The sequence below is a fragment of the Podarcis bocagei genome (assembly GCF_964188305.1).
Source record: "Podarcis bocagei genome assembly, chromosome: 2".
Taxonomy (NCBI): domain Eukaryota; kingdom Metazoa; phylum Chordata; class Lepidosauria; order Squamata; family Lacertidae; genus Podarcis; species Podarcis bocagei.
Window position 1 is genome coordinate 82,151,259 of NC_138126.1, and position 16,291 is coordinate 82,167,549.

At 38.6% G+C, this 16,291-nt stretch overlaps 1 protein-coding gene across 10 annotated transcripts in view; it reads right to left on the reverse strand.

Annotated features, from left to right (window-relative positions):
• Positions 1-16,291, reverse strand: part of CSNK1A1 (casein kinase 1 alpha 1) — a gene marked incomplete at its 3' end in the record, with an annotated part of 39,161 nt that overhangs the window by 5,772 nt on the left and 17,098 nt on the right. Inside the window, exons 5-12 of one of the 10 annotated variants that reach the window (XR_014003915.1) lie at positions 15,200-15,283; positions 9,983-10,122; positions 9,152-9,230; positions 8,473-8,547; positions 8,147-8,253; positions 7,075-7,187; positions 3,849-4,099; positions 190-238 (exon numbers count right to left, since the gene is read on the reverse strand). Coding sequence is in view for 8 of the 10 variants with exons in the window: in XM_081178664.1 (XP_081034790.1) it covers positions 5,649-5,707; positions 7,039-7,187; positions 8,147-8,253; positions 8,473-8,547; positions 9,152-9,230; positions 9,983-10,122; positions 15,200-15,283 (693 nt within the window). Of the gene's footprint in view, positions 1-189; positions 239-2,513; positions 4,100-4,506; positions 5,708-7,033; positions 7,188-8,146; positions 8,254-8,472; positions 8,548-9,151; positions 9,231-9,982; positions 10,123-15,199; positions 15,284-16,291 lie in introns of those variants that run through there. The other 9 variants (XR_014003916.1, XM_081178665.1, XM_081178668.1 and 6 more) reach the window with 9 other exon arrangements.

A 16,291-nucleotide genomic window follows, 5' to 3' on the forward strand; every position in this document is an offset into this window, starting at 1 on the left:
CAGAATCTGCTGGAGGAACCATCACCAAGACAGTTACACAGCTATGACATTTGTTTTTTGAGAATGTGCTTTCCGTTGTTCAGAAATTAACACAACTAAAGTAACTCAAGACTTGACAAACCGCATTAAAAACAAAAATCTACTTAAGTGTACGAAAACATTTCAAAATTGTTTTATTAATGAAATTACCTTAAATGTGTTGATTATACGTAAGACAAAACTTGAACTCTGCGCTAATCTGAAACCAAAAATAATAATTAAGGCAAAAGCTATTCTGAACAAAAGCATCTATATGTACCAACATTAGGAGAAAAGCATTTACTCTACAGTAAAAGCTTTGAAGTAATATTTCTACGCTCCTGTGGATAGTAGAGGGTACAGGATAAGAGTCAACATCACTTGTACGACTCATTGTTCTGCAATAACCCGTGCTTGACTTGACATTATGCAGTTAGAGACTATAGACCACTAGCTCCAGGCACACTGGCATTTAATATATACAGTAGTTTGTCATCTTCACTCAGTGAGGAAAAACTGCAGAGGCACAAGCCCAGTGGTATCAAAGAAAAAAGCTTTATTTAGTTCAGGTGACAGTCTTCCAGTTTTCAATTACAAGTTTAAATTGATAGTATAATGCTGACCAAAACTTAGCAATTGGCCCACTGGGTTTCTATTTTGAAATTAAGCAGGCAACCTCTTGACTGTACTATAATTAAGGTTACTGAAAGGGAAGAAGAAAAAACCTCCACTGAAATGTAAATATACAAGAGTGACCTAAATTCATCATTACCACTCACTGGGCCTGGCCTTGAATACTATGGAATTAGCAGTATATGTATACTGCAGACACAGACATTTAATAAGTTAAATATGGTAGAAAACACCATACGTTAGATCTTTTAAGCATCAGTCTGGTAGTGGTTTAGTACATAGAAGCCTTCATTTAAAGATTTTACCTTTTCCAGAAAGTCGTCCCCCACCCCCAAGTTTCAGGTGTTCAATGATATTGCAACACAAGAACTAGTGTTCCAACTGCTCCCTCCCCAAGTGCATTGCCACTGCCTTTCCCATTACTACCAATGTGAAAAACAAAGGGAAGCCTACTAAGTAATCACCAAAGCAGCAGGTAGCACAATATTTATGTCCAAATTAAGGCTGACTCCCAGTGGTATGCACATCACTGGCTTACAGCTAACTGTGTGAACACCTCCATTGAAGAGCACGGTTTAGGGTGAAATTAGAAAACATGCAATTTCTATAACTGTACATGTGCATGTCATCATGAGATGTTGCAGTTAAAGTGATGTCACCCTTCAATACCCCTCCCCTTACTGTTCACATTCAGAATCCCCCTTTTCTCACCCACAAAAAGAAAACTGTCTAGAAAGGTAATATTGAGAGAAGAGCTTGTTATTGTGTTGTTAGACGCTACAATTCTATTAGCTTTCTTACTCTGATAGCTCTTAACACATTACTTCAGCACAGCCTTTACTTTGCTCCTGCTGCACTTAGCTTTTCCTCAAGAAGCAGTGCACATCTCGGTTTCCCTTCTCAACTGAGCAATACTTTCAAGCAAGTTTCCTTAGTTCTACCTAGAGAAAGCGTCCCTGCACCTCAACTGGTTGCTTAAATATACTTGGTGGTGCATATTCACACAGAATATACTGACTCAACTTTCTAGTCTGAAGTGAACTTGTGAGACATACTCCAGTTATAGTGTATAACCTTTATTAAACCCTACAACTTTCTTGGAGGTAAACCAGCTACTTTCAAAACACATCGGAGCGGCTATTGTACAGGACCTAAAAGGGGTTAAACACAAACACCGTATCTAAGATTTTGTATCTAGGATACTGATGTCCCCATAGACAAAAGGGTTTTTTGTTTAGCAAACCAGGCTTCCTATGTTTCCATGACCATCTTTGTCTGGCTACATTCATATTGTTCTACACAGGGTATTGAGCCAAACTAAATACTAGCAAAATCAGAAGTGAAACTAAATACTCCTCCAAAGGTCCATACATTTTGTTACATTAAGGGGATTCAGCTCCAGTCTGCAGTGGTATTTTGGAGATGGAAGTTTACCAGTCGAAACAATTACTAGTCAAGAAACAAAGCAAAACAAGATGAAAAAATACTGTCAAAGCCAACTCTTCGTGGCCACAGTAGTGTCTTGGTGTTTTAGGAGTTGGGTTTGATAGAAATTTCACCTGAATACACAATGCAAAGTTGAATACAAGCATAAAACTACTTCTTGCACTGCCTTTCTATGTACGTGAATGAAAGTAAACTGACAATTGTGACAATTCCACTATCTAAATATATTAACGGAATCCTTTCATTCTAAAATTACAGTAAACCACAAGCCTGTGGCTGTGATGAACTAAGCAATATTGAACTAAACAGAATCTTCAAAACTATATAGGTAGATATGAAACTTTCCATATTATACTTTTTAATAAGTGGCTTTTGGTACAATGCTTATTTAATAGATTAACTCTTTGCTTACAATGTTTATAGATAACATAAAAAACCAAAACTATACTTTTATTAAAATACAAACTCAAATAGCGTATAATTTCCTATTTACAATGTCCTTCAAATAAAAACCATCAACTTATTTATAGACTGGAACAAAGAAAAAATTGCTTTTTCATTTCCTAGTTCATTTTTCATCTTTGACTGCCGAATTTCAAACGAAGCCAATAGCACTCTCTCTACCTGCTGAGGCGGCTTTGCTGTGAAAAGCTGGTTTAGTTCTTGGGGAGGGGGGACTTGTGTCTCCAGGTGCTTAACAAAAGCTTTCACCAGTTCACTGGAGTGAGTGGCCCTCTTTAAAAAAGTTAAGGAACAGGTATGTATACCTTGACTAGTCAACCTCTAGCGCTGAGGTTACAGGCGAGTTTACTGAAGAAAGCTTATGTCACAATGTCTTATTCATCAGTCAGGCATCTAACCTGCATTCAGGATTAAAATATAGGCAAGGAAGATTAAGTTAATTTAATGCTTGATTTATATCGCAACTGAATTCTGTTGGCACATTTTTCTTCAAGATCGTGGTCTTCTTTCCAAATTTTTGACAGCATCAGTAATCTTTGTGTAACACAAGTGATGAATTAGATTTCAAGATTCCAAGCAGTCTACCTTTTTTTTACTTCAGGAAATGATGAAAAGTTGCTAATTCCATCTGCGTGGTGATTGTTTTCTTCAAAACAATCTTTCTTCATTAGAATAGGCCAGTTCATAAACAAACTGTGCAACAGGTCAGAGCAGCTGACGTCAGCTGTATCTTGGGGAAGAATTAGTTTAAATCCACCTGCTCTCTTCATTAAAGTCAAAGCAAGTTGGCTGTAGAAGTATTTTGAAATTTCAGTGTTTTCTTCATCTCAGACACTCTTCTCTTTCATCAACAGCCTGAACCTATGCATATTTGCTCAGAAGCCCTACTGTATTCAATGTGGCTTATTTCCAGTAGGCTAAAAGATCCATTAAATAAAATCTGTGGCATTTCATGTTTCCTCCATCATGCAGATCTTATGCACTGTACATTTGCAGAATTGCTTCTGGCTGCTACAAACTTTTAAGTTTTCACCCCTGCCTCTCCCAAGTTGAGTTCTTAACATCAGATATTCTGAAAAATAAATCCAACATCTGCTTTCAGCTAAAGAGATTTTTGCTGAATCATTATGTTGCTCCACCCAGTAAGCCAAGCTAGCAAGTTTCCATTCTTGTTTTTGTTTTTTGTTTTTGTTTTGTTGTTTTTTGCATACTATTCACACTCATAATCAGTAACTTTCAGCAATGGCTATTTTGATTTATGAAATAAAAGCCTGGTCATAATTACTGACCTGTGCCAATAAAGATTTTATTCTGATCACCCACAAAAGGGTTAGTTGCACTAACAAACAGAGCATTTTTCATCAACTACTATTATGAAATCATCCATGGTTCCAATTGGATGAAGATATCTTGTTTGAAGCATGCAGTTTATTGTCCAATATGTATTTAAGTTGCAGCACTGCTGGTTTTGGTGGCACCAGCAGATGACTATGAAGCTGTAGATGTTGCAAACGGATAGTTATAACCTCTTATATGGACCCTGAAACAAAAACAATGAAAAGTCAACTTCTGTAATTGAGTACACTTGCTTTAATTGTAAAATTTGCCAGACCCATTCTTTAAAACACACACACACACACACACACACACACACACACACACTGGTCCATAGAGCTGGGATATGCTTAAAGCACGTAGGAATTGTGTTTATGGGAAACTATTACATTCTGCGGAGCTGTTTTGCTCTAAAACAAGTAATGTTTGCTATAAATACGGGATGTGACCATCCTTTAAGACAACAATGTTTGCATTCATAAATTCTTATTCAGAGGCTTCGTCTGCTGTGGATGTCACTTCAAAATATTTACAAGGAAAAAGCCAAATATAAGCTCATATTTAACAATGTGTCAGCCTTCTCAAAAGCAAATTAAATAGTGATTTTTTCCCCCACTATGGCATAACAAGTGTTGCACAATCTTCAACCAGAGTATTTGCTTATGCCGAACAATCAATAATATCAGAGGTCCTACAGCAGCAGCAAGAGTGCAATTAACATAGTCCCATAAATTCACTAATTAATTGTACATTGAAACTCCAAAATAATCCACCCCAATATGCTCTGCTTATATTAGCACAGCAATATGTGGGTACAATAAATAAGAAAAGTGCAAAAATGTTTACTAACCAGATGATCCAGAGTGTTCACATAGGTCCACATCATATGAAGTCATTTCTTCTTGAGAAGCATTTCTTACATTTCATTCTGAAAACCAGGCCTTGCTTCTTTGTCCCACTGTTTCCATTTAATACACCTCCCCCCTGATTATTTTGTTTAACACTGGAAGAATTTATTTTCCAATAAGAGCCTTCTATTTGCCAGAAAGTCGTGTAACAGCTAATTGTAACCAACCCTAGATGCTAAGAAGAGCAAACAAAGCTGTCCTTTCCCTACCTGCCTTGAGTTTCTTCTCTGTGTTGCATCCACTTCTCTGCCCCACCTCAGAATAACAAAATAGCCAGCAATCTCAAGTTTTGTTCAACTCACATTCCTCTGGCCCTACAGAATTATTTGTACTTGGTGGAGAAATGCGAAATTAGTGCTTTCTGCTGTCTGTCTGTCTCCGTCTCCTCATGTAAAGGCACTGATCAAGATTATCTGCTTTAAGATTAAGCAGACTTTTCAGAAGCATTTGCTTATTACTGGACAGACTATTTTTTCCATTTTATGAAAAGTAGTAATTCAAGTTCAGCTGGTAAGAGTAATAATGTTTACCATTTGTGAATTGAGCAAATTGCAGTATTCAAGGACTTGAGACTACAAAATAGGACTTACAAGGCAACTCAAGTGAACTCAGTGGATGAATATGGTAAAACATAGGTTGTTTGTCTGCTAAAGCCAAGAACTGGATGCTCAAATCTATGAAGACTTGTAGTCCCTTTGGCCCAGACCTCTTTGTACCATTCTATTATCTTTTGACGTTGTCTGCCCCACGGATACCAGGATGCAAACCAATTTCAGCAGGTAAGTTCACTTTATTCCATGTTAAGTACAGGTAGGTACAATCATCACAGTCTTGTCTCAAAGTGCTTCACTGAAGGCTTCTCTTCTCTTCAGACACCCCAGTTTCTGGCATTTTTGGAGACTCTGCTTCTCAAGAAGAGTGAAGTCTTCACTAACTCATAGACCTTCATTGTCCCCCTTCCCCCTTTAACACCTTATTCAGAAGACAATAGTGAATGGCTACGCTTCAAATGTGTTAAGTGCACAATAAAATTTGAGAGATTTTCTACTATTTCCTCCAGCACATTGTGAGCTCCACCTCATTCTTTCTTGTCTGGAATAGGTGTATTCCACCACCCCACCACCCCCACTAGGATTGTTTTTCAGACTCTTTATTCAAGGACTGGCATGATGGTCCCCTATGACAAGTACAACCCTATCCATTCCCACCACAGGTTGGCAGCAGGCTCAGCTCCTAGCTATCTTACTGTCCACCTTCCTGCTGTAAAATGGGTTCCATTTAAACCTGAATTACTGCAGATGTGGCATCCACCATTTGGAATTTGTAGATGTCACCTCTTGAAGCTGCCTCAGCTCTTCCCCATCCTGTGCATCACCCTAAGAGATCTTGGAACCCCCATTCTAGGAAGGAGCAGAGTGAGCTCCTTTGTGGGTAACAAGCCAACCTGATAAAGGACATGGCTCACCTATAGCCACAAAAGCCCAGGATATACAGTACTGGGCTGTATTTATTAACCTTTGGACAGAAGTTCTCCCATGGTCTGGTCTTCATAGAAAACCAGTTTAAGAGGTGTCAGTGTTGAAAACATATTAAATTCAGTTTTCATTTGAATCCACATTTTGATAAAAGCAAAAACTTAAAGTAATGGACAGTTAAAATTCAATTTAAATTAAAGAGTCCCCTTATTAGTTCACCCCACAGGATAATCCATGCCTGGATTTGTAATTGAAGATGGAAAATTAACACTATCTATGCCAAGGAATAAAAATCCATCACACAAGTGCTTTAGGCAGAACTCCAAGTGAGATCATGCCTAGTTTTCCATCTTCATTTTGGATGCAAGAATAAAGGTACCCGTACCAAAGCTTCTAAATGCTGACCCAATAGAAAAAGTAAACAGAAGGCTTTCCTCTTAAAAAGTGTTAGGTCTAGGATTTTGGATCATACTGTTTGTCATGTTCCCAACACCAAGCCAGTTTTGAAGAGGGGTTAATGCGGGAGCAGAAGATGCAGTGGTTAAAATGACCCAACATCCCCAAAGAAATGATATGAAAAACAAGGACACTTGGTTTAAAGTTAGTAGTCAAATTTTCCAAGGACGTCCGTTTTCTTTAATACTAAATAGCCAAATGTATGTTTTTAATGGCCTCCTTGATCTAACACTTAACTTCACCGACATCCAAATTAGTGTTTATTATTTTTGGACTGTAACGTCACTTGGTTCTTGGCTACTAACCTTTCATGTTACTCTTGGATTTGTCAGTTTGCTTGCCTGTGGGGGTTTGGGCTTGCTGCCCCTGCCCACTGGAAGAGGCTGCCTGCTGTGCTGCTTTCTGCTTTAACATTGTCCAGTCAAATGTGTAGTCATATTGGTGATTCAGAGTCCTAGTGAGCAGAAAAAGAAAGCAGAATATTCACTGCAATGCAATACCTACACTGCCATTATATAACAGACAAATTTTACTGAAGCCTAAAATTAATAATGCTTTGTAAAACACTTGAAGATTGAGTAGTGTGGTGGATTAATAATAAAAAAATCTCTTCGCAGCAAGTTTGAAAGCCACTTAGCAGTCATTTACAAAGTATTGGCCAAGATCCAAAGAGTCCCATCACATGTGACACTTGGGATCTTCGTCATTTTCTATTATAATAGTCTGCATTAAAGCTGTAATCCATTTTGAGCAATTCAACATTTATAAACGGTAAGGACAGCTTACATTGTAATTAATGTACAACTTACACATACAAACCCGCTTGAACCTTGGGTAGTAACATGGAATTTCAGATACAAAACCATTTTAGTATACAAGGACCATTCCCCTTCCCAGTATGTCCATATTCTTTCTAAAACACAAGGCCTACATTCATCCAACCAGCTTGTAAATTTGGGGCAAATTTTGCTTACAACCCCATTGCCCTGGGAAATGTGACATCATGAACTGTTTTATTGCAGCCATATATCTTTAAATGCTGCTTGGCTTTCCACTCTTGACAAATCAAGTTAACTGAAGTGGTCAATGAAATAAAGGTAGTTTCTTCAGCTGAAATACTAGATTTGATCTTTTACAGATAATTCATGCATTTACTCAATTTAAAAAACAAAACAAAAACTGACTCTGATCTGGGTGAGTGTTTGAAGATAATGCATGTTATATTTGTTTTCAGTGCTGCTGGTGACAGGCTAATCCTCAACCAGATGAAGAGATTAAGGCTATCCTGGTGAGGGCTACGGGTTTCTGTTAAATCTGATAAAAAGTCAGCAGAACTTTTTTTCTAGTTCTAAGCACTTGCTAGTTTATCACTGTTATGCTCAAAGGTTTTGTGGTACCCTCAGCCCCACTGACCTGAAAAGGATACGGAATAACTGCCTCAGATACATGTAGTCAGGAGCCTCTTCAAAGCGCAAGCCACGACAGTAGTTCAGATACATTGCAAATTCTGCAGGAAAACCCTGCAAACAGAATTAGTCAAACAGTGACTTACAGAAAAGATTCTCGTAGGTCTTAAATGCAAGACATCAGTTCTGGATTATTGCAAGTTTTGTTTTTTAAGAGCGGGAAAACAAGGAAAAGAATTTATATTGTGTCTAAGAGTTCTTGGCTACTTTACTAATGAAAAGATAGCTCCTTGCCAAAGCAGTTTACGTTCTTAACAACAGCTTTTCTCTCACCTTACACAAAACTTCAACAGGAGTAGACATCTTCTTTTCACTAATCTTTTCATATTTCTGTTTCTTTGTTGCAGCCTGTGGGACACATGGATAAATATATGTGACACAAGGACAGCTGCAAATATCAGATGGACAGAACCTTGATGGAAAAGGCTTTATATGAAATCTCCAAGTACAGTGGTACCTCGGGTTACATACGCTTCAGGTTACAGACTCTGCTAACCCAGAAATATTACCTGGGGTTAAGAACTTTGCTTCAGGTTGAGAACAGAAATCATGCAACGGAGGCACAGCGACAGCAGGAGGCCCCATTAGCTGAAGTGGTGCTTCAGGTTAAGAACAGATCTCCAGAACGAATTAAGTTCTTAACCCGAGGTACCACAGTACCACAATATATTGCAAAGGAAATGAAGGTCAATCTGGTATTAAGTTTTGAATGTAGCTGAATGCCATTTATTGCAGTCTAATGCCTACATCATATGGTTATTGTGCATTAAGCATACTGTGTTTGTTTTATTCAAGATACGTGGAGAAAACATTTGACACCATGGAGTTATGAGGACTTTTTAACAATTGAGCCAAGTATACAGTACTATGTGTAGCAGTGTTCTCTACTACACTAGTGGGAGTGATGGATTGGGGGCAGAATATAAGCCTCAAGTAAAATTTCATGACATACCTTTAATCCTTGCCACGGCAGGCTGGTTCTGTTAAAGTACATCAATACGTATCCTAGTGACTCCATATCATCACGACGACTGTGGAGGAAGAGGCAGGGGGTTTTTTTGTGTGTGTGTGGGTTTTTTTTTAGTTTATGCTTAAAAGGTATAAAAGCACTTGCCACCTGAGGACTTAGAATGGTTTGAAAGGAAGCTGGTAGTCAATAAAACTGCCAACATACCAATACATAACCTGAGTTATAAACAAATTTAGTTGTTTGGGTTCAATGAGATTCTACATTTGATTTTGGGAATGAGGACCTAGAAGTCTAGAAGCAGAATAGTACCACAAGATAGGAATGTGCTCTAAGCAGAGTTTAGCATTTTCAATGAGTCATGGAAATCTACCTAGATTATTCAGCCATCTTTCTAGAAGCAAGAACTAGGCAACTAAAATTTAAACAACCAAAATAGTTTTAAACATAGTAAGAACAAGCTCTCCCCATTCAAAACAACTGGCATACACAGAAACCCAAACACTAGCAGTATAATACTTTACCAAAACTAAAGAACAGAATCTTGGTTTGGGGAATTTTACATTGTGTCATCCAGATGGAAAGAAATGGATTGTTTTATTTGTAAAACAGGCTTTGACAGATCCTAGTTTACTGAAATTGTTGTGAGGGAATCATTTTAACAAGAAGATACAAAACTGTTGAGAACATTTAATCCACCTTCATTTCTTAGCTAATTTCTTTAGCTAGAAATTAAAATTCATTTAGGTTTTGTTCATTCAAGATCCCAAATATTTACAACTTCTAGCATCATTACAGAAATTGCTTGGACCTTACCTCTGTTCAATGCCGAGATGTGCATTGATGCTGGCGTATCTGGCTGTGCCAGTGAGATTTTTGTCTTCTCTATATGGTATATGTTGCCTTGTCCTGTTGTCCCGGTACTTTTTGGCCAACCCAAAGTCAATAAGGAATAACTTTAAAAAAAAATGAAATGGATTTAATGGATTCCAGCCAGTGCTTGGAAACTACATCCATGTCTTTAAAATGCATTTGTTAGAAACGCTGGATCTAACAAAATCAAGTTTAGCTATAATTAAGCCTAAGAGGAGCACTGTCGTATGAATCATAACTAATCCAAACAAAGAACACTCATATTCCTAAATCGGCTAAGGAAAATTAGGTGGCAGATTCTACACGTATTTTACCTAGCAGCAAGCCCCATTGAACTGAATGCTTACTTCTGAGTAGACCGGTATATGATTGAGTCATTGGTCTCAAACCTAGGTGTTAGGTAAAAAAAATTATGCACTAGGAAAAAGAGAGGCACAATTTTATTCAATTGTGTTCTGGCTTTAGTTTCTCCAATAAATTTGCTTTTCTGCCACTTACTTAATAGCTCAAAGCTAATCTACTCAAATTTTTCAATTCGCTTCCCTGATGTTTTTGTTATCATTTTCCCAATCAGTCACTAAAAATTATAGCTTACAACTTGAACCTAAGTTTGTTTGTTTTTCCACTCTTTCCTTTTGTTTTGTCTTTTTAGGCTATAAGCTTGAAGGCAGAAATTAAGTTCTTTTTAAAGTCATTTATAAGCTGCTCTGGGTACCTTTTTTGCTGAAGAGCGGGATTAATTTTTTTAAAACCACTACCATATTTCACCGTGTAATGGTCACCACTGCATAACAGTTGCACCACCCATTTGGATACCTTAAAATTTGTTCCAAAAGTATTCACGGCATAATAGTAGCAGGGTATAACTCTGATGCGAGCCAAGGGGTGGCACAGCAGGCTCCTGAGGGGGTGAGGGTGGGAGTCCGGGCCCTCGTTGGGTTGCCAGCTGGAGGAGGCCAGGCAAAGCCAGGCCCAGGCTGCTGTTAACTGCCACCAACCTGAGCTTGCGGCCCGGGGCCACCCTAGCCAAGAAGAGGAAGCAGCGGGCGAGCAGCCTCCTCCACCACCCATCCGTGATTCCTTCCTCCACCTCTGCACGAGCAAATAGCATTGAAAGGGAATGAGAAACCCAGGAAGAAATAACTTTAATTGACAACTGAAGCCGCCTCTTCTTTTGACAGAACTTCGCACATGGAGAAGGCAAGATTTCGAATGGAAAGGACAATGTCTGTGCCGTTTGCTTTGTATTGTACCATTGCCCTCTTAAAGAAACCGGAGTCCATAGCATGTTGTTGCTTCTTACCGTTATTTCACTGCGTAAAAGTTGCCACAGTGTAATAGTTGCACCCTTCCCTTTTAAAAGAAAAATCTCATTAAAAAGGTGGCCATTATGTGGTGAAATACGGTAGTTAAATACATCCATGGTAGAATTCAACATTTGACTGCCACAGGATAAACCTCTTACCAACTTTTCTATACCAAAGCAAGATACAATTCCTGAACTTCGATTCATCTCATCACAGACATCTCGACTAGTATGTAGGAAAGGCCCTTTATCTCCAGGCCTTTTCTGGGGTGTATCCTCACTTGTTGAATGATTTCCTCAGAGAGGCTCAATATTTAGGCACCAGGCAAAAACATTCCTGTTCTCCTGGGCCTTCAGCCAATTAAACAATCTAAAAGGTAGAAGTAAAGGTATAAGACCCATGGACGGTTAAGTCCAGCCAAAGGTGACTATGGGTGCAGCGCTCATCTTGCTTAAGGCTGAGGGAGTTTGTCCACAAACAGCTTTCCGGGTCATGTGGGCAGCATGACTAAACCACTTCTGGCGCAATGGAACACCGTGACAAAAGCCAGAGCGCACGGAAATGCTGTTTAACTTCCCATCGCAGTGGTACCTATTTATCTATTTTGGTGTGCTTTCGAACTGCTAGGTTGGCAGAAGCTGGGACAGAGCAATGGGAGCTCACCCCGTTGCACGGATTCGGACCACTAGCCTTCCTATCAGGAAGAACAACAGGCTCAGTGGTTTTGATCACAGCACCACCCGCTCCCCTTTTTAAACAATCTATAGCCTTTTAAATGGGGTGGGGGGAATTCTGTTTTTGTTTTTTACTATGGCAATATTTTTTTTTTTTTGTATTTTTATATTGTAAACCACCCTGCGATCTTCAGGTGAAGGGAGGTAGAGAAACTTAATAAATAAAAATAAAAGAGAAATAAAATAACAATAATTTATCCGCTTCGGCTCTACGGAGAACAAGTTAGAAAAGACCTACAGTGGTGCCCCGCAAGACGAATGCCTCGCAAGACGAAAAACCCGCTAGACGAAAGGGCTTTCCGTTTTTCGATGCGCTTTGCAAGACGAATTTCCCTATGGGCTTGCTTCGCAAGACGAAAACGTCTTGCAAGTCTTGCAATTTTTTTCGCTCCCCCCCTTTTTCTAATCCGCTAAGCCTTTAATAGCCTTTTAGCCGCTAAGCCTTTAATAGCCGCTAAACCGCTAATAGCGCTAATCCGCTAAGCCACTAATAGGGTTGCTTCGCAAGACGAAGAAACCGCTAGATGAAGAGACTCGCGGAACGGATTATTTTCGTCTTGCGAGGCACCACTGTATAGACCTATACGGCTGCATCAATATATGTTTAACCATACTTAACTTTTAAAGTGTGCAAATTATTTAAATTATACTAAGTTTTTAAGTCAGACTCCTATACCAAGTAAGCAGCAGTTTAAAGGGGAGAAATAATTCTAAAAACTCTTCAGAAGAGAACACCTGATAGAAAACTAAGTTCTAATATGCAAGTTTTTACTTTAAAAAAAAAACCCAAAAACTACTTCAAAGCAGTTGTCTTTTTCAGGTTGCCAATGCTTTTATGGATATACTTTGTAATTTATTTTTCTTGGTTTCTACACTTATCACAGTTCAATTAAGGCATACAGAACCAAGAATAAGGAAAGCAGCATTTAAAAAGAATTAAGAATTGTTTCAAGCTATGAGCGGATGCAGACAAAAGTACTCTAATCATCTATCACAAATGAATAACTGGAAGCAACTACATATAGAATGAACTACTGACCCAAATGAGTAACTGTCACAACTTGCAATTTCCACAGTTATCAAATACTACTCTGAATGTCCTCCTCTCTACTAGCATAAATGACAAGACTGCTTCACTAAAACTTGTTCAAATGTTGTGATATACAGGTACCAAGATAGGGTCTTCAGAGACGCATCTATGATGTAAATCAGGCATCCCCAAACTCAGCCCTCCAGCTGCTTTGGGACTACAACTCCCACAATCCCTAGCTAACAGGACAGGTCAGGGATGATGGGAATTGTGGTCCAAAAACAGCTGGAGGGCCGAGTTTGGGGGTGCCTGATGTAAATTATCAAAATCTTATTATTAAAACATTTTCTGGACAACAGTTTTACTGATAAATGCAATGTGGAAAAAATGTTCTTGATCTAAATGAAGATGCTATTTCAGACCAGCAGTTTGGGGCTTTTCCAAAATGCCTCTTTCCATACTAGCACAAAATAGGTGGTCTTCATTTCCATGTGAGTTTTTAGGGGAGAACTCACTTAAAATTACTCTCATAGGAACCTCAATCTTTAGTGAGGCTAGTGCACTAATATATGGCAGACTGGAATATGAGACCCTGCATATTTATCATCTGCAATACATTCCTTCATTTCTGATAATTTTCACTAACAGAGTGAAGCAATATTTTGAAGCAATATGCATTAGCAATTTGGATAATGTGAGGCACCCAATTCTGGAGATGAAAACACCCCCTCCCAACCATTTCTGAAAGAGTATGACCCAGTGGCAAAAGGCAGGTGAATGAAAAAACATGGACTTGTTTTCCACACACCCTCTTCCATGGCAATAAACTTGAAGCTCGTTTGCAAAGTTAGCCTCTCTGCTGAGGAGGGTGTTGAAAAGGGCCGTTACCAGGCAAGGAATAAGGCTGTGGAAGACAAACTGGTTCAGTTGCAAGTGGAGTACTATGGGCCAAATTAGACATGGCAATTAGTAATTGAATGAATAGTGTAGGTTTTTATTGTTTTATATTTTGTAGAGGAAGTAGCAGGCCGGGAGCTCCTAATTAGAATCAACTTTGTCTACTTCTCTGGTCCCAGTCCAGACCAGGGACCGACATCACCTATCTGAACTGGAATAAAAGTTCCCACCAGAGCTAAATTTTCCTGTCCAGCACCAGCATCCTGACACAAAAGCATCACTAGTCATAAGTAGTAATATTCATGAGTAGCACCATACTTAAGGCCCAATTCCTCCTTCCCTTTTCAACAACTAAAGTAATTTTAGAGCAAGCTAAGAAGTTAAAACTCTTAAACTGCACAACACCCAGGGCTTACAGTGTAGCTTTAGAAACTAAATAACATCCATTTGAAGTAGATGTTAATGCTAGCCCAAGAAGAGGCATCATCAAAAGATAATCCATTTTACTTACTGCATTTTCAAAACTTAGGTCTCTAAAGAAGTGGAATAAGGTTCAGCCTTAAAAAGCAAATGAAAAAGCTGCTTAAGACACCTTGTGCCCATTTTCTGGGATATAGCAAAGCTTTAAAAAATACAAAACTACCAGTGATCTATGATCAAATAATTCTGTTTAAATGTACCACTGGCAACAAGATGATCCTTGTCCCTTATTCTACATTTGAATAAACCATCAGAGATACTAATACACAAGGAAGAAGTAGAGTTTGTCTTGAATGTTTCCAGACCCGAAATTCATTTTTTTCAAACAAACATCATGCTGTCAATGAACGGGATAAGAGGCCTCCTACATCCAGATACAGACCATGTACATTTAAGCAGGCATATGTGATTCCCTCACAGCACATCCTCCTTGCTGCTGCATTTTTGAACACAGGGCTATTTCTCAAGAACAAGAACATTAGAATAGTTAAGTGATACTTAACTTTGTTCACATTTTAAGAGACAGCATAAGAACCTTATAGTTTAAACAAGCGCCACAAGGAAAACGTCTTAGTAATGTTACATGTTTGCCAAGTATGTCTGAATAATATGCCAACAAAAGGTGCTTTTTGCAAGTCTACATGTTTTCCGAAACAAAACAAAAAAGCATATGAGTTTGGGATTGAGGTTGGAATAGGAGACAGTTTCAGACCTGGTTTAATCCTGAGAAAGATGGGTCCTGAGAAGTACTAACAGTCATGCTTCTTTTCCTCTTCCCCACTGGAGATTCTAAACACTGAACAAACAATAGAGGGTGGCAGTGCATCAAACAGTATTGCTTACATTGCAACAATGGCTGGCGCAGACAGGCAACACCGAGGCGTTAGAGAAAGAATAGGGTAGCCAAATGCCATCCTTCTTCCACCAAGCACTATAGTTTTCCAGAAGAGATAATGTTATCAGGAAAAATTTAGAAGATGTGGCAAGTTAAATTTTGAGCATGAGCCACTTCAAAATGACACTGCCTTGAATAAGGGATAGCAATGGCAACATTTGGCTTTTATAAGAAGGAAATTTGGATATCATGTACAAAAGTATCCTTTGACTCCACAAACTGCCCTTCCCCCAAATGACACGTAGGAAGTAAATCTTCAGTAAGGAAGAGGTAGAAGGCATTTAGTCACCTTAAGTTCACTATCATAAGCATGCAGGGCTTATTCTAGCACAGCTCAGAGATGATCTTATGCTAGAAGTGAAATCACGCCTAAATATGTAATTAAGAACAAATTTGAGAAATGCAGCATTCCAATTTTATACTACATTTTAAATTCATTTATAATGAAAAAAATCTACTGGAACAAGATTACCATAACAAGCTAACCTACTGCAACTGGTGTGTTTTGAAAGAATTCATGAAAGACACAAAATGTTTACCTCCATTTTTGCTACAGGAAGAAAACTGCATACTATATCTAAAACCAAATTTCAAAAGTCAGAAAGAGAGAGAGATCGCTGCTATTTACACAGACCTAAAGCAAAATTTTATTTAAATTCTGCTTAGATTAAACCAAGGGATTTAGACTCCTATGTCCAGCATTATTTGAAATGTTAAATAGTGGGCATCTGCTTTCCATTTAAGTATTTGGTACAGACTCCAAGTGCCTCCCTGGGAATGAGAAACGGGATGCGGTTTACATCTTTCAATATGATCCTAACAAACTCACCTAATCAAAGCACAACAGCATTTTCCAGGCTATTCTTTCACTTCAAAGAAAAACAAGGAGCTACAATGCCAGCCCACTAC